General features: G+C 41.5%; 1 protein-coding gene across 1 annotated transcript in view; it reads left to right on the top strand.

Moving 5' to 3' along the window:
- Positions 1 to 16,059, top strand: part of igsf9b (immunoglobulin superfamily, member 9b) — a 97,314-nt gene that overhangs the window by 70,724 nt on the left and 10,531 nt on the right. The window contains exons 9-18 of the mRNA XM_079827637.1: positions 2,015 to 2,157; positions 2,241 to 2,381; positions 4,138 to 4,254; positions 6,111 to 6,261; positions 6,354 to 6,465; positions 7,636 to 7,811; positions 10,434 to 10,672; positions 10,755 to 10,839; positions 12,531 to 12,701; positions 15,917 to 15,953. Coding sequence (XP_079683763.1) covers positions 2,015 to 2,157; positions 2,241 to 2,381; positions 4,138 to 4,254; positions 6,111 to 6,261; positions 6,354 to 6,465; positions 7,636 to 7,811; positions 10,434 to 10,672; positions 10,755 to 10,839; positions 12,531 to 12,701; positions 15,917 to 15,953 — 1,372 coding nt within the window. The remainder of the gene's footprint in view (positions 1 to 2,014; positions 2,158 to 2,240; positions 2,382 to 4,137; positions 4,255 to 6,110; positions 6,262 to 6,353; positions 6,466 to 7,635; positions 7,812 to 10,433; positions 10,673 to 10,754; positions 10,840 to 12,530; positions 12,702 to 15,916; positions 15,954 to 16,059) is intronic.

The raw sequence follows: 16,059 nt of genomic DNA, 5'->3' as shown, positions 1-16,059 counted from the left end.
AGAAAACAAGATTATTTTTCTTACCCCATTGGCAGATTATTTTGCTTATTTCAAGCAAAAATTTTCACTTAATTTTGAGTTATTTTCCCCCAAAATAAGACAAAAACTCTAGTAAATGCTTCTTAATGTAAGATTTTTTAGATATTTGGACTGAAAACAAGACAAAAATACTAAGTAAGAAAAGCATTTTTTGCAGTATAATAATTTATAATTTTCCCTGTTCTTAAAAATTGTTTAAATTTGTGATGTTTATAATTTTATGACATTTTTTTTAGGATGATTTTTGAGAATTTAAGCTTTCAGATAATACCCATGATGATTACTTAAAACAAGGGTTGAATAAATAGGCTAAATTGATGTTTATGAAACACATTACTAGCTAATTTATTACTATTTTTATCATTGATTTACTTGACTGGTTGATGGTTTATGATTACTTTCCAATGAACTTGTTTATAATGAGTTCACTGCGTTCATTAAAAGCTGAGCAATGAGTCTGTAGGGTTCTCTGATGGTCAATATTATTGAGATTAACAAAATGTAAAGATCTTTAACCAATATTTCATACCATTAATGATAAACGAAATCCTAACTCATCTGCTTCAGTCTATTGATGTACAGATATTCATTTCATACACTCACCTAAAGGATTATTAGGAACACCTGTTCAATTTCTCATTAATGCAATTATCTAATCAACCAATCACATGGCAGTTGCTTCAATGTATTTCGGGGTGTGGTCCTGGTCAAGACAATCTCCTGAACTCCACACTGAATGTCGGAATGGGAAAGAAAGGAGATTTAAGCCATTTCTAGGGTTTACAAAGAATGGTGTGAAAAGGGAAAAGCATCCAGTATGCGGCAGTCCTGTGGGAGAAAATGCCTTGTTGATGCTAGAGGTCAGAGGTCATGGGCCGACTGATTCAAGCTGATAGAAGAGCAACTTTGACTGAAATAACCACTCGTTACAACCGAGGTCTGCAGCAAAGCATTTGTGAAGCCACAACACACACAACCTTGAGGCGGATGGGCTACAACAGCAGAAGACCCCACCGGGTACCACTCATCTCCACTACAAACAGGAAAATGAGGCGACAATTTGCACAAGCTCACCAAAATTGGACATTTGAAGACTGGAAAAATGTTGCCTGGTCTGATGAGTCTGGATTTCTGTTGAGACATTCAGATGGTAGAGTCAGAATTTGGCGTAAACAGAATGAGAACATGGATCCATCATGCCTTGTTACCACTGTGCAGGCTGGTGGTGGTGGTGTAATGGTGTGGGGGATGTTTTCTTGGCACACTTTAGGCCCCTTAGTGCCAATTGGGCATGGTTTAAATGCCACGGCCTACCTGAGCATTGTTTCTGACCATGTCCATCCCTTTATGAGCACCATGTCCCCATCCTCTGATGGCTACTTCCAGCAGGATAATGCACCGTCACAAAGCTCCAATCATTTCAAACTGGTTTCTTGAACATGACAATGAGTTCACTGGACTAAAATGGCCCCCACAGTCTCCAGATCTCAACCCAATAGAGCATCTTTGGGATGTGGTGGAACGGGAGCTTCGTGCCCTGGATGTGCATCCCACAAATCTCCATCAACTGCAGATGCTCTCCTATCAATATGGGCCAACATTTCTAAAGAATGCTTTCAGCACCTTGTTGAATCAATGCCACGTAGAATTAAGGCAGTTCTGAAGGCCAAAGGGGGTCAAACACAGCATTAGTGTTCCTAATAATCCTTTAGGTGAGTGTATATGTTTGTGTATAACTACGGTTGCAGACACACAGGCAACATTTGCATATTCACAAAGTGCGTTCACGCTTTGACCGTTCGAAAATAGCGGACGGTTAACATTTAGCGGCCCATAGAAACAGTCGCTAATGGGGCATCTATGTATACATATCTATGGCCACTGGAGAACATGAGGAGATAATCAACATTCCAGCAGGAAAACCTGCTCTTGTAGAGACAGAAACAAGGCATAATGGATGCCCTTTTTCTTAAAGATCCCGCCCGGGTGGTTCGGATGCCCCGTGAGACTTATCTTCCCGTGGGAATGGGGGGGAAGATCCCCTGCCCTGTTCAAGCTGAGCCGCCTGTGCTGTACGTTAACTGGACCAAAGATGGCGCGTCCTTGGACCTGGAGCAGGTAGTGTTTGAGTGTGTGTGTGTCATCAAGCCTCTTCTTTAACTGTGACCCGTCGTGTGATATTCTTCCTCCTGATTGGTCAGTTCCCAGGGTGGATGGTCAACTCTGAGGGCTCAGTGTTCATCACTGCAGCCAATGATGATGCGGTGGGCATGTACACCTGCACGGCCTATAACAGCTACGGCACCATGGGCCAATCAGAGCCCACCTCAGTGATCCTGCAGGTGAGCGCTGGGACATCACCACAGGGATTCATTATTAAAGGGTTAGTTCACCCAAAAATGTAAATTCTGTCATTAATGACTGACCCTCATGTGGTTGGACACCCGTCAGACCTCCGTTCATCTTCAGACACAAATGAAGATATTTTAGTGTAAAGCTGATGCTCTGAAAGGCCTCCATTGGCTCAACTTTACACTCTCAAGACCCTTAAAAGACACTAAAGACTAAAGTTACAAAGTCCATCTCACTACAGCGGCTCTACAATAACTTTATGAATCGGCGATAATAGTTTTTATGCGCAAAAAAAACCTAAATAACGACTTATATAGTGATGACGATTTCAAAACACGGCCTCATGAAGCTTCGAAGCGTTATGAATCAGTGAGTCGATTCAGCGGTTTGACACGCGATCCGAATCATGATTCGACTCACTGATTTATAACGCTCTGAAGCTTCATGAGGCCTTGTTTTGAAATCGTCATCACTATATAAGTCGTTATTTAGGGTTTTTTTGCGCACAAAAACTATTCTCGCCGATTCATAAAGTTATTGTAGAGCCGCTGTAGTGAGATGGACTTTGTAACTTTAGTCTTTAGTGTCTTTTAAGGGTCTTGAGAGTGTAAAGTTGAGCCAATGGAGGCCTTTCAGAGCATCAGATTTACACTAAAATATCTTCATTTGTGTCTGAAGATGAACGGAGGTCTGACGGGTGTCCAACCACATGAGGCTCAGTCATTAATGACAGAATTTACATTTTTGGGTGAACTAACCCTTTAACATAATCGATATTAGGCCACGATCAGATGATGCTGTATGACCTATATAATGTGTACATGTATGATTGTAATATCATAATTCATTAATTATTATTATTAATTACACACACACACACATACACACTCACACACAATATATATATACTCACTCACACTCTCTCTCACACACATACACACTCACACACACACACACTCTCATACACACACACTCACTCTCATACACACACACATACACACTCTCTCTCTCTCTCACTTCCACACACACACTCACACACTCGTGCTCTCTCTCTCTCTCTCTCTCTCTCTCTCTCTCTCTCACACACACTTTCATACACACTCATACAAACACTCTCTCACACACACACACACACTCTCTCTCACTTCCACACATACACTCACACACACTCTCTCTCTCTCTCTCTCTCTCTCTCTCACTTCTACACACAAACACACACTCGTGCTCTCTCTCTCTCTCTCTCTCTCTCACACACTCACACACACACACACACACACTCTCTCTCTCACTTCTACACACAAACACACACTCGTGCTCTCTCTCTCTCTCACACACTTTCATACACACTCATACAAACACTCTCTCTCTCACACACACACACACACACACACACACTCTCACTTCCACACACACACTCACACACACACACTCTCTCTCTCTCTCTCTCTCTCTCTCTCACTTCTACACACAAACACACACTCGTGCTCTCTCTCTCTCTCTCACACACTTTCATACACACACATACAAACACTCTCACACACACACACACACTCTCTCTCTCACTTCCACACACAAACACACACTCGTGCTCTCTCTCTCTCTCACACACACACAAATACACACACTCTCTCTCTCACTTCCACACACAAACACACACTCGTGCTCTCTCTCTCTCTCACACACACACACACAAACTTTCATTATTAAGTGGCTGACAGCTGAAGTGTGATGTGGTGATGTGTGTAGGATCCTCCATCTTTCCGTGTCTCTCCTCGCCCCGAGTATCTTCAGGAAGTGGGGCGGCAGCTGGTGATCTCCTGCCAGTGTGAGGGAGACCCCGCCCCTAACATCACATGGGTTAAAGTACGCTTTCTTTGTTTTTTAATTCCCAATAGCATTCAGATTTGCCAAATATGTATATGTGTGTATCTAAAGGCTACTAGTAGTTTAGAGGAACACGCCACTATTTTTCGGCTCATTCTCGTCTCCTCTAGAGTTGAACAGTTGAGTTTGAGCGTTTTCATTCAGCCGATCTCCGGGTCTGGCGCTAGCACTGTTAGCATAGATCATTGAATCTGATTAGACCATTAGCATCTCGCTCAAACTCAACTGTTTAACCCTTGTGTTATGTTGCAGGTCAATTTGACCCGTTTTGGTTTTTATGTTGTCAGAAATATCAGTTAACCTATGTTTTTTTTCTTTAAATTTTGTGACTTTTTCTCATTTAGGGTCATGCATGCAAACACGCTGATGTGTTTTGACATATACACACACATTTACTGTTACGTTCGTGATGTTCACGGGTCAATTTGACCTGCATATTTTAATGTTCTAAGGCAACTGTAGAGACCCAAAATAATAACATTTCTTGGTTATATTTTGTTATTTTAGTTTTTTACTAACCTATGAAGCTAAAAAAATTTGCTTTTCCCCATTTTTACAATACAGAAATATTTTTTGTATGCCACAAATGGTAAAAATGAGCTATAATTTATTTTTTCAATCTATCTGAAATACTATCTAACCTACATTGTTTTTCTTGAAATTGTGGGACCTTTTCTCATTTAGGGTCATTAACATGCATGCAAAGTTTCAACATGATAATGCGTTGTGAAATGTGCATATCAAAATGTTTTCCACTCTTGCTGTTTGTGGGTCAGTTTGACCCGTATAGGACAGATGTTCAAAAGTACAGTACAGACACAAAATACAAAACACTGTGTATGTCAGAGCTCTTCAACTCTAGTCCTGAAGTGCTGAGATGAACAACTTCATCAAGCAGTGTTTTGAAATCGGCCATCACTGTATAAGTCGTAAAAGTAAAGTTTAAAACAAGTTATAGAAGTTTATGAATATGAAAATATATAACATATTTTTATATTTTATATAAAATATACATTTTAAAAAACATGTTAAATTCTAAAACCTCAAGAAAATCAAAGCTAAATATCTGAACAAATTCTGTACCAAATTTTAGGTTGATATCTCAAAGAAAATAAATGTTTTTGTGCGCAGTACCAACGTTTTCCACTATGACATGTAGACTCTTCGATTTCCATATATGGTTTGAGTGATCTGAACGTTATATTTTCATACTTTTCAAAATATCTATGAAGTAGACATCCTATTGAGAAGTAGTTTGGGCAGTAATGTTAATATTTGATTTGAATTCAATCTCTAAAATGCATATCAAAAAGAGCCAAAACGTGCGTTATAGTTTGGTACCGCATCATAAATGACGAATCTATCGCTATTTATCTATTGCGCTGTCATCTCTTTTGAAAATCAGTCACCAAATATGAAAATTAGAGTCTGAAAGCTTTAAAATGCTATATAGTTGGTCAAGATTACTTTAGGTTTAGACTAAGATATTATTGTTCTAAATGTATAAAGGCAAGTGTCCTAAGGGCCAATCTTAAAAATAAAAGTATTTTTATAAATCGTAAATTCAGATATTTATTCTTTGTAATGTGTGAAAAGTATTGATATTAAAAGTGAATTGTTTGTACCTGATTGTATGTGTTTTTTCATCGTGTGATTTTTGGGGAATTGTATTGAATCCAATTAGAGTCAATTTGACCCGGATCATAACGAGTGTTAGCAGAAATCGAACAGTGCACGAGGGTTAACTCTAGAGGAGCCGGAGAATGAGCCTGTTTCCACTAATAGTGGCGTTCCTCTAAAGCCTGAGCTGGTGTAACCCGCTTCCCTCGCTGTAGGTTGGTCCTGCCCCTCGCTCTCCGTTTGCAGTGCTGTCCAATGGCTCTCTGGTGCTGCGTCCGCTCAGTAAGGACCACCAGGGGGCGTGGGAATGTCTCGCCTCCAACCGCGTGGCCACTGTCAGTGTGACGACCATGATTTTAGTGCTGGGTGAGCGGAGCAGCGAACACATGCCGGATAATAAAACTAGCCCACATTAACCTCTAGAACTGGTGTATATAATCTGCTCTGGTGTTCTTAAGGCACAAGTCCTCATGCCGTGACCTCCGTGTCTGTGGAGCCAGGGATCGGTCAGGCCAATGTGTCCTGGGAGCCAGGCTTTGATGGAGGATACACTCAGAGATTTACTGTTTGGTAAGTGACCTAGAACTGAATGATATTTACATCTGAACGCTGTCACATGAGTTGAGTCAAGGCCCTTTCACACCGGACGCGTAACGAAAAAGCGAAGCGGAAAAAGCGAATATTTCGTGTGCGAATAGTTCGCGTCAAAACCATTCACACCAGCCGACGTTTCAGAGCTCCAACATTCCAAAACATTCGCGCCGACAGCTGAGAAAACACGGACACTTCATCATTCAGTGGAGACGAGCTTTTAATTTTCTTTAAAAGACAGAGAAGAAGGTTCTGGGTGCAGCCAGTCTTAAAGAACAGAGAGTCTGAAGGGGAAGATGCTAATCTTCTACAGGAGCTAAAACTTTATCATGGCCGGTTCCGAACTTACTTTCAAATGTCCGTGGGACAATTTGAGGAGCTCCTCCGGACCCAAACGGTAGCAGCGCATCTGACAACACACACACACACACGCACACACACACACACACACACACACACACACACACACACACACACACACACACACACACACACACACACACACACACACACACACACACACACACACACACACACACACACACACACACACACACACACACGCACACACACACACACACACACACACACACACACAAACTCTAAAGGAACGGCTCGATCCGGAGCTGCTGTGTTTCCAGTTGAGTCACAATGTAAACATTTAAGTGCCACAGTCGTACTGACGGAAACACATTCACTTTCTATAGTCGCGGACACAATTAGATAAAAAAAAAAATCAATGTATTGATTATAATATCGTAATCTGTAGCCTATAGTGGGCAAACACATCTGCATCTGTACATCTGTAAACACAACTACAGCTGTAATCTCGTGAGAAATGCGACACCTGGCAAAGGTTAATGTTGATTGAATGGCTAGTGACATCAACTGGACATTTCATCACCTTTGTTTCCTTGTATGTGATTGGTTTAAGCCTTTTCTATCGCTGCGAGTGTTAAAAAAAATCGACATTGAAACTAAAAAAATAAACGTTGTTTTTTCGCCGCAGCACATTCGCGTTCGGTGTGAAAGCTCTCATTACACAAACAGCTGATCAAAAAATAAAACCATCGCGCGAATTATTCGCGCGTCAAAATCGCGTCCAGTGTGAAAGGACCTTCATTGGTGTGCAATGACTCTGTTTATCAGGATAAAGCCCACTGTGAGAGGCAAGCATGAATGGGCATCAATCCCTGTGCCAACATCCAAAACGTCCCTGCTGGTGACCAGTCTGCAAACTTTCACCAGTTACCAGTTCAGCGTTCTGGCCCAAAACAAGTTGGGCTCTGGCCCCTTCAGTGAGATCGTCACCATTACGACACTGGGTGAGCACTTTTTTAACATTATATATATATATATATATATATATATAACAACCAATCAGGAGGTCACCAATTAGCTCTACATATACAGGCATGAATGGTAATATTTAGACTGTCTATAGTTACTTTAAAGGGTTAGTTCACCCAAAAATGTAAATTCTGTCATTAATTCCTCACCCTCATGTGGTTGGACACCCGTCAGACCTCCGTTCATCTTCAGACACAAATGAAGATATTTTAGTGTAAAGCTGATGCTGAGAAAGGCTTCAGATAGGCCTCCATTGGCATTCAGTACATTTACACTCACAAGACCCATAAAAGGCACTAAAAACATCGTTACAAAGTCCATCTCACCACAGTGACTACAATAATTTTACGATGCGACGACAATAGTTTTTGTGCGCAAAAAAAAATCAAAATAACACCTTTATCCAGCTTGTTCTTGTCTTCTGTGTGTGTCTCCTGACGCATGCGTGAGAATATGAGCAGATCCGGCGTTCGGACACATGACCCAGAAGAGATTTGTTTACGAGCAGAGGAAGACGCGCGTGTCTAAGCTGTTGAATTCTACATTGATCTCAAAATGGGGCTAAAGTGAGCATTTCATGGATTCCCGAACGCCGGATCTGCGTCATATTCTCGCGCATGCGTCGTGGAGACACACACAGAAGAAAATAACAAGCTGTATAAAGGCGTTATTTTGATTTTTTTTGTGCACAAAAACTATTTTTATAATAATCTAAAATTATTGTAGAGTCACTGTGGTGAGATGGACTTTGTAACGACGTTTTTAGTGCCTTTTATGGGTGTTGTGAGTGTAAATGTACTGAATGCCAATGGAGGCCTATCTGAAGCCTTTCTCAGCATCAGATTTACACTAAAATATCTTCATTTGTGTCTGAAGATGAACGGAGGTCTGACGGGTGTCCAACGACATGAGGGTGAGGAATTAATGACAGAATTTTCATTTTTGGATGAACTAACCCTTTAACAGATCTGTATTCCCTGGTGGACTTCAAAGTTATTCCACATCTATGATCCCAGATGATGTAGCCAGAGTCCCAGCAGGCACCGGACATCAAGATGACGTCAGATTGACATTGGCCCCCAACGTCGGACAGAGGTTGTGTTGTAAAGTAACCAAAATACAACATTGAGCCAACGTCTCAAGCCAACGTCACATTGACGTCAATCTCCAACGTTTTTCGTTTTCAACCACAATGCAATGTCTGTACAACGTTGGAGATTGACGTCAATGTGACGTTGGCTTGAGACGTTGGCTCAATGTTGTATTTTGGTTACTTTACAACACAACCTAAAAACAACTAAAGATCAACGTCTAATGATGTTATAATTTGACGTTAAGGAGACGTTGGGTTTTGGTCACTAACCCTCACGACTAAATGTCAGTATCTGACGTCATTACGACGTTGGCTTGAGACGTTTGCTCAACGTTGTATTTTGGTTACTTTACAACACAACCTAAAAACAACTAAATATCAACGTTACCTGACGTCGGTTTTGGACGTCAAGTTAACGTTGGCATTAGACATTGAGCTGACATTGAATTTTGGTCACCTGACATCGCAACCAAAATGCAACGATTAGGTTTTTCCACCTTGAACAGTATTCACACACGAAAGTGATGATTTAGGCACTTTATGGCTATAATTACACACATTTTCTAAGGAGGAATCCTTACAAGACCGCAGTTCAATCTGCACATCTTGACCTTTAAACTCTCAACGTCCGTGACCCCGTACTTCAACCTCCCAGCAGGCACTGGACATCAAGATGACGTCAGATTGACATTGGTCCCCAACGTCGTATAGACGTAGCATTGTGGTTGTAAATGAAAATCGGGTTGACGTCAACCTCCAACGTTTTTCATTTTCAACCACAATGCAATGTCTGTCCAACGTTGGAGATTGACGTCAATATGACGTTGGCTTGAGACGTTGTATTTTGGTTAGTTTACAACACAACCTAAAACCAACAAAAGATCAACGTCTAATGATGTTATAATCTGACGTTGTGTGGACGTTCCCATTATGACGTTAAGGAGACGTTGGGTTTTGGTCACTACACCTCACGACTAAATGTCAGTATCTGACGTCATTACGACGTTGGCTTGAGACGTTGGCTCAACGTTGGATTTTGGTTACTTTACAAAACAACCTAAAAACAACTAAATATCAATGTCAGCTGACGTCAGTTAAGTTAACGTTGGCATTAGACGTTTTGACGTCGCAACCAAATATCAACGTCTTATGACGTCGTGTGCCTGCTGGGATTCACTCACCAGCCAATTTTGCTACTAAGTAATTATGATTTTGAACAGCTGTACTTGTAGTCGGGCGCCACCGATGTGTGTACGGTTATAGAAAACAATGTGTTTGAATGTCTTTATGGGTTATTTTGTCAATGTTTGAGGCTCCTTTTAGGGAAAGGGCTCTAATAGCGAAACCATGCAAAGTGATAGAACATAATTTATGAATCGTAACCTGTCAAATTGGTGTGTTGATAAGCGTTCCCCTCCACAGTGGATTTTCCCCCTCATTTGGCGGGTGTTAATTTCAAACCCTGGATGTAGCATGCTAAGCTAAATCGTTTTTTTCATTGCAGCACCTCCAACAGAAGCTCCCACTATGGTAACCACCACCGCAGTGTTGCCTCCTCCGACCTTGCTTTCAGCCAATCGGACGTCACTGGGGGTTTTGCTGCAATGGATGCCACCTCTAGAAGAGTCTCCACCGTTAACTTCCTTTGTACTTCAAGCGAAGCGGGGAAAGGGGGAGTGGGTCACTATAGACAGAGAGATTGGTGTCAACATGACCGAGTTGATAGTACAGGGACTTGTTAAGGTAAAACGTGTGAAATATTGTTAAAATAGCAGCTTTGTGTTGAATGTCCCTATTCAATGTCAGTCTTTATTTATGTCCACAGGACTCCAGCTATGAGCTGCGTCTTCTGTCTCGTAGAGGCCGACTGGTCAGTGTGCCCAGTGACTCGGTTGCCATCTCTACTGAAGGTGAGGCTAAACCACAAATCTATATTTTGACCTAAAATCGGGCTTTTTGAATGTTTGAGGCATTGTTGCCAGCAGCCATATGACCCTGTAACCCAAGCTAAGCTAAGCAGGGTTGAGCCTTTTTTATCATTCAGGCAAGTGTTATACATCATTATAATCTGTTAAGTTTCTATTTTTGTGTACAGTCACAGTAAAAACTAAATTGTTGTGCTTTTTGCAAAATAAAGAAAACAAACATGTGCGATCTGCAGCCTCTCTCAAAGACGTTCATTCAGATAGTCTTCAGAAAATGACCTCTAGCTTAGTGAATACTTGTCTCACAAACATGAGACATATGTCTAAAGAAACGCTGAAATGTCAGATTTTAAATAATGTAAACCAAATCAAAACAAATATGCTGTGTTTATGTAATCTGTTTGAAAGGTGATAGATGTCAGTCTTTTGCGAGCCACTTCATTATCCGCTAATGTGGCCACGCCCACGGATCGAGCGCTCTATTGAGATTCAAATACTGACGATCCAGAGTCGACGCCCACATCAACTCAAATAAACGCATCAAGTAGTGCTCTAGCCTACTTCAGCTACATCGTTTTGAGACACATTGAGCTGTAATTCTCCTCATGAAAAGCTGATCATTTCTTAAAGCAAGGGCTGATTGTAAGGTAGGCTTTATTCTGTTAGCATCTGTGAATATTAAACGCACAAAGACCGTTTAAATATGTAGAAAGTGAATTGCTTTCTTTAAAGTGAATTTCGTTTTGTATAAATTGTCTCTTAATTTTAATAATTTATTATTAATTTTCTTTTGCATGAGACTACTTTCAAAAACAAAACATAGTACAAAAAATTTACAAAAAATGCTCTTAGTAATTTTTGTCTTGTTTCTAGTCTAAATATTTAAATATTCTTAAAATCAAGATGTAGATAAGTACAATATTATGTCCTTTGTCCTGCTGCTCTCAGTCACACACCAGAATTAAACTTGTTCATGATGCAGCTCATTATGCGGGCTATTATGTTCTTTTGTCTCTCGTGTATTCTCATCATTATTTATTAGATATCACGCCTCCTCGCATACTGGCTTTGTATAAATCGGTGTATTGTTTTATGTAAATGAGTAGGCTCAACGATTCTCACATCAGTTTAAAGCAAAAACTCTAGGCAAATATACCCATTAGTCAAAAGTCTTGTGGACACATATCTATTGTGTATTTTGAGGCCTTAATTTTTAATTTTTTTTTTTTGTTTTTTTCAAAAATCATGCATCAACCTTTTTCTCTCAAAAATACAAGCATGTACATACATGTTGCTCACATATTATGGTAGCCCAGTTTGTGCTGAATACAGTGTAATTACACTTTTGCCATTAATGTGTGTTTAAGCAACTGAAAAAAACACAAATGTCAGAGCATGTCAAAACTTCTAAAGGGCCCCAAAACAGCTCAGACTCCTAGGGGTTAAAAATCCCAGGATGTCCTTCGATAAAGAGTAGGGGTGTAACCCCGGCATCCTGGCCAAATGTGCCCATTGGCCCCTCTCCATCATGGCCTCCTCTCCACCAATCAGCTGGTGTGTGGGGTGGGCGTTCTGGCGCAATATGTCTGCCGTCGCATCATCCAGGTGATGCTACACATTGGTTATTATTGATTTATTATATTATTAGAAGGTAACATGTAATGTGTGTCCTTAAGGTATGGAGATGTATCCGGCTGCACCCAGTCTCCTGGCCTTTGTTCCTGAGCCCCTGCTGGCTGGTGTGATTGGCGGGGTGTGTTTCCTGTTTGTGGCCATCATCCTTTCTCTGGTGACAGCCTGTGTTATGAACAATAGAAGGGGACAACGGCGAAGGAAAAAGAGAGATGGTAAAGATGGAGTCATTGTTACGGTTTAAGACATTTTTGTTGAGCGAAGTACACCACTATGAAAACATTTGAAATCGTTTTGCATGCCTTGAAGTCATTTGGGGCTGCAACATTCAGATACATGTGTTGTGTGCTTTAGGGTGCGTTCACACTTGTAGTTCGGTTAATTTGGTCCGGACCAAAAAACAAATCATATAGTCCGGGTCCGCTTAGCGTTCACACTGGCATTTTTAACAGCGAACCTAAAGTTACCAAACCAAAGGCGTAGGGATACGCTCACAACCTGATTGGTCGGCTTTTATGGCGTATATTTCGCGACGGAGCTGCTTACCGAACATTCAAAACAATGCTGTGCTGATTAAACGCCATCATTTCATGCGTGCACATATGGTTTTATCTTTACCAGCTGAGAACTCATGAAGAGCTCATCAAATGCTCAACACATTCAGAACAGCAGCAGGATTTCCTCCGGTGTGCAGAAACGCAGATCTGCATATATTGATGAGGCTCTTCACCTCCTCGCTGCTCCACGTTTGCCCTCTACTCATTGTGGATACACCGATCCCTCCGCGTCGTCAGATCAGCTGACTTGTAGCGTCGCATCTTGTGACATCACGTCCTGTTTTTGATTCGTTCACATGTCTTTGGTCCGTGTTGCGTTCATATATCAGTCGAACCGCACCAGAGTTGGTGTGGAAGCGGACTGAGACCCGTCTCTTTATCGTCTCGCTCCGCTTGTTTGGGCTCCAGGGTTGGGATGTTCACATGTGTTCAGATCAACCGCACTAACCCAGCAATCGCACCAGGGGGCGCTTTAATCCAACCACACATGACAAGCGTGAACGCACACTAAGGGCCCTATTTTAACGATCTGAAACGCAAGTGTCAAAGCGCGAAGCGCAAGTAACTTTGTGGGCGGGTCTCGGCGCTGTTGCTATTTTCCCGGCGGGATAAATGGCTCTTGCGCCCGGCGCAAATCTAAAATGGGTTGGTCTGAAGTAGCTTCATTATTCATAGGTGTGGTTTGGGCGTAACGTGAATAAACCAATCAGAGCGTCATCCAACATTCCCTTTAAAAGCAGGTGCGCAAGTTCCATTATGGATTGCTATTATTATGGCGTATTTACCAGGCGCACGCCAGGAGCGGTTCACAGCCGAGGAGACTGATATGCTTGTAAGAGCAGTGAAAGACAGAGAAGTTGTGTTGTATGGGGATGGGAGAAACCCACCCAAAATAGCGTCGGTTAAACAGGCGTGGGAGGAAATAGCCACAATTGTTTCATCAGCTGGCATCCCCAGGAAGTCGCACCAGTGCCGCAAGCGCTACAATGACATCAGAAGACGGGGAAAGTCCAAGCTTGCCAGCATCAATCGGGCACGCCGTGTAACGGGAGGTGGATCTGCCTCTACTCAGGACCTGACGCCAGCAGAGGACATCGCTGCGTCCACCCTCACCCATTTTTTTTCCTGGTTCTTGACGGACAAACCAATTTGTTAGATGTCCTTATATACATATATGTCTTGCCAGAAGTTGCCACTATTGGGCAAACAGGTCTCCTTAATTATTAGACTACAATTAGCCTGAATCATTTGTAAGCTAGATTTATGCCTATTTTTTCACATCTTCGTGGCACACCACAATGATTTCCGTCATCTCATGTGTTAATATTTTTTAGTGTAACAATTTATGATTTGCAAAAATAACTGTTGCATCTGTGTAGATTACATGAGCAAAGTGTATGCGCGTTGTGCACGCTATACAAGCATGCGCCCTTAAAATAGCATAATGAACAACGCGCAACGCGCCACTGACTTTAGACTAGGTTTTTTCTGGTCAGTGGCGCAATTGTTTAATGGAACAGCAAAATAGCACCAGGGATTGTTTGCCGGAACACGCCTCCTTTTTTGCGCTGAACCGCCCAGGGAGCGCAAGTTCATTCACTAGTTTAGCGACGTGCTTCTGTGGAGGGAAAAGCGCGCTTTGCGCGGGTGCAAAATAGGAATGACACATGCGACGGTGTACAAAGTCAATTGCGCTGGGTGCAAGATAGGGCCCTAAGTCTTAGATAAACAAATGTTAAAGGACAACTCCGGTGAAAAATGAACCTAGGGGTAAATTAACACATGGTCACCGAGTAGATCGTTTTCATGAAAATCGAATGTAAAGAGTTTTATCTCTAAAAACAGATTAGCTTATAACGCTAGTATATGGGGCATAGAATAAGTCAAATTAAATCGCTAGTTAACACCACTAACAAGGCTCAAAATAGCCTCACACTAACACGGTAGCATAATGAGGGTCCCTACATGCAAACCGAAGCGTTGAGAACTTTGTAAGTGTACAAACAGTTTAATAAGAAGATACTTTATAAAGACAGAACATTACGCGGATACAGACAGGAGCCATCTTGGAAAACAGTTTCGACGTGTCGAGCCACGGTTGAATAATCTGCCATCTCTTTAGTGTGTGTCCTTTGGAAGCACTAGATCTGTTGCGTTCAGTTTTTAAAAAAAATATTTTTATGTATTTATTTTCCCTGTTGCGTTCAGTGCTTTCTTCCGAAAACAACGGACCATATTTGATTCCAAGTCACAGTTCATCACTTAGCACAGCGTTCGTGGCTCGACTTGTCGAGACTGTTTTCCAAGATGGCTGCTGTCTGTATACGCGTAATGTTCTGTCTTTATAAAGTATCTTCTCATTAAACTGTTTGTACACTTACAAAGTTCTCAATGCTTCGGTTTGCATGTAGGGACCCTCATTATGCTCCCGTGTTAGTGTGAGGCTATTTTGAGTCTTGTTAGTGTTATTAACTAGCGATTTAATTTTACTTATTATATGCCCCATATACTAGCGTTATAAGCTAATCTGTTTTTAGAGATAAAACTCTTTACATTTGATTTTCATGAAAACGCATCCCAGAGAACGATCTACTCGGTAACCATGTGTTAATTACCCCTAGGTTCATTTTTCACCGGAGTTGTCCTTCCTTAAGGCCTTTGATGCATTATCAATCGCTATGACCATATAGACATCTAATGCCTTAAAGACTGAAACATGACACACTTGAATTGTATTTGTTCTCAGCCATCAGTGGTGTTGTCATGCATGGCATATCTGTTTCCGTTGAGATTGCTTTTGTTTTTGTCTCTCATCTTATGTGGCTCATTATCTGTGGCATGATATGAACTTTGCACCCTCCCCACCATTTCAGATATACCCTCTGCCTTCCAGAAGAGTTCGTCTCCACAGTAAGTGTCCTTCCTTGCTATGCATGTATCATTCCTATGCTTCTCCATCTTTGTCACCGTACTACAATGGGTTTGACAATTTGAAGATGTGATCTCTCTCTAGTAT

This window comes from Gobio gobio (assembly GCF_949357685.1).
Source record: "Gobio gobio genome assembly, chromosome: 10".
Taxonomy (NCBI): Eukaryota; Metazoa; Chordata; class Actinopteri; order Cypriniformes; family Gobionidae; genus Gobio; species Gobio gobio.
This window is presented reverse-complemented; position numbering and strand designations above follow the sequence as displayed.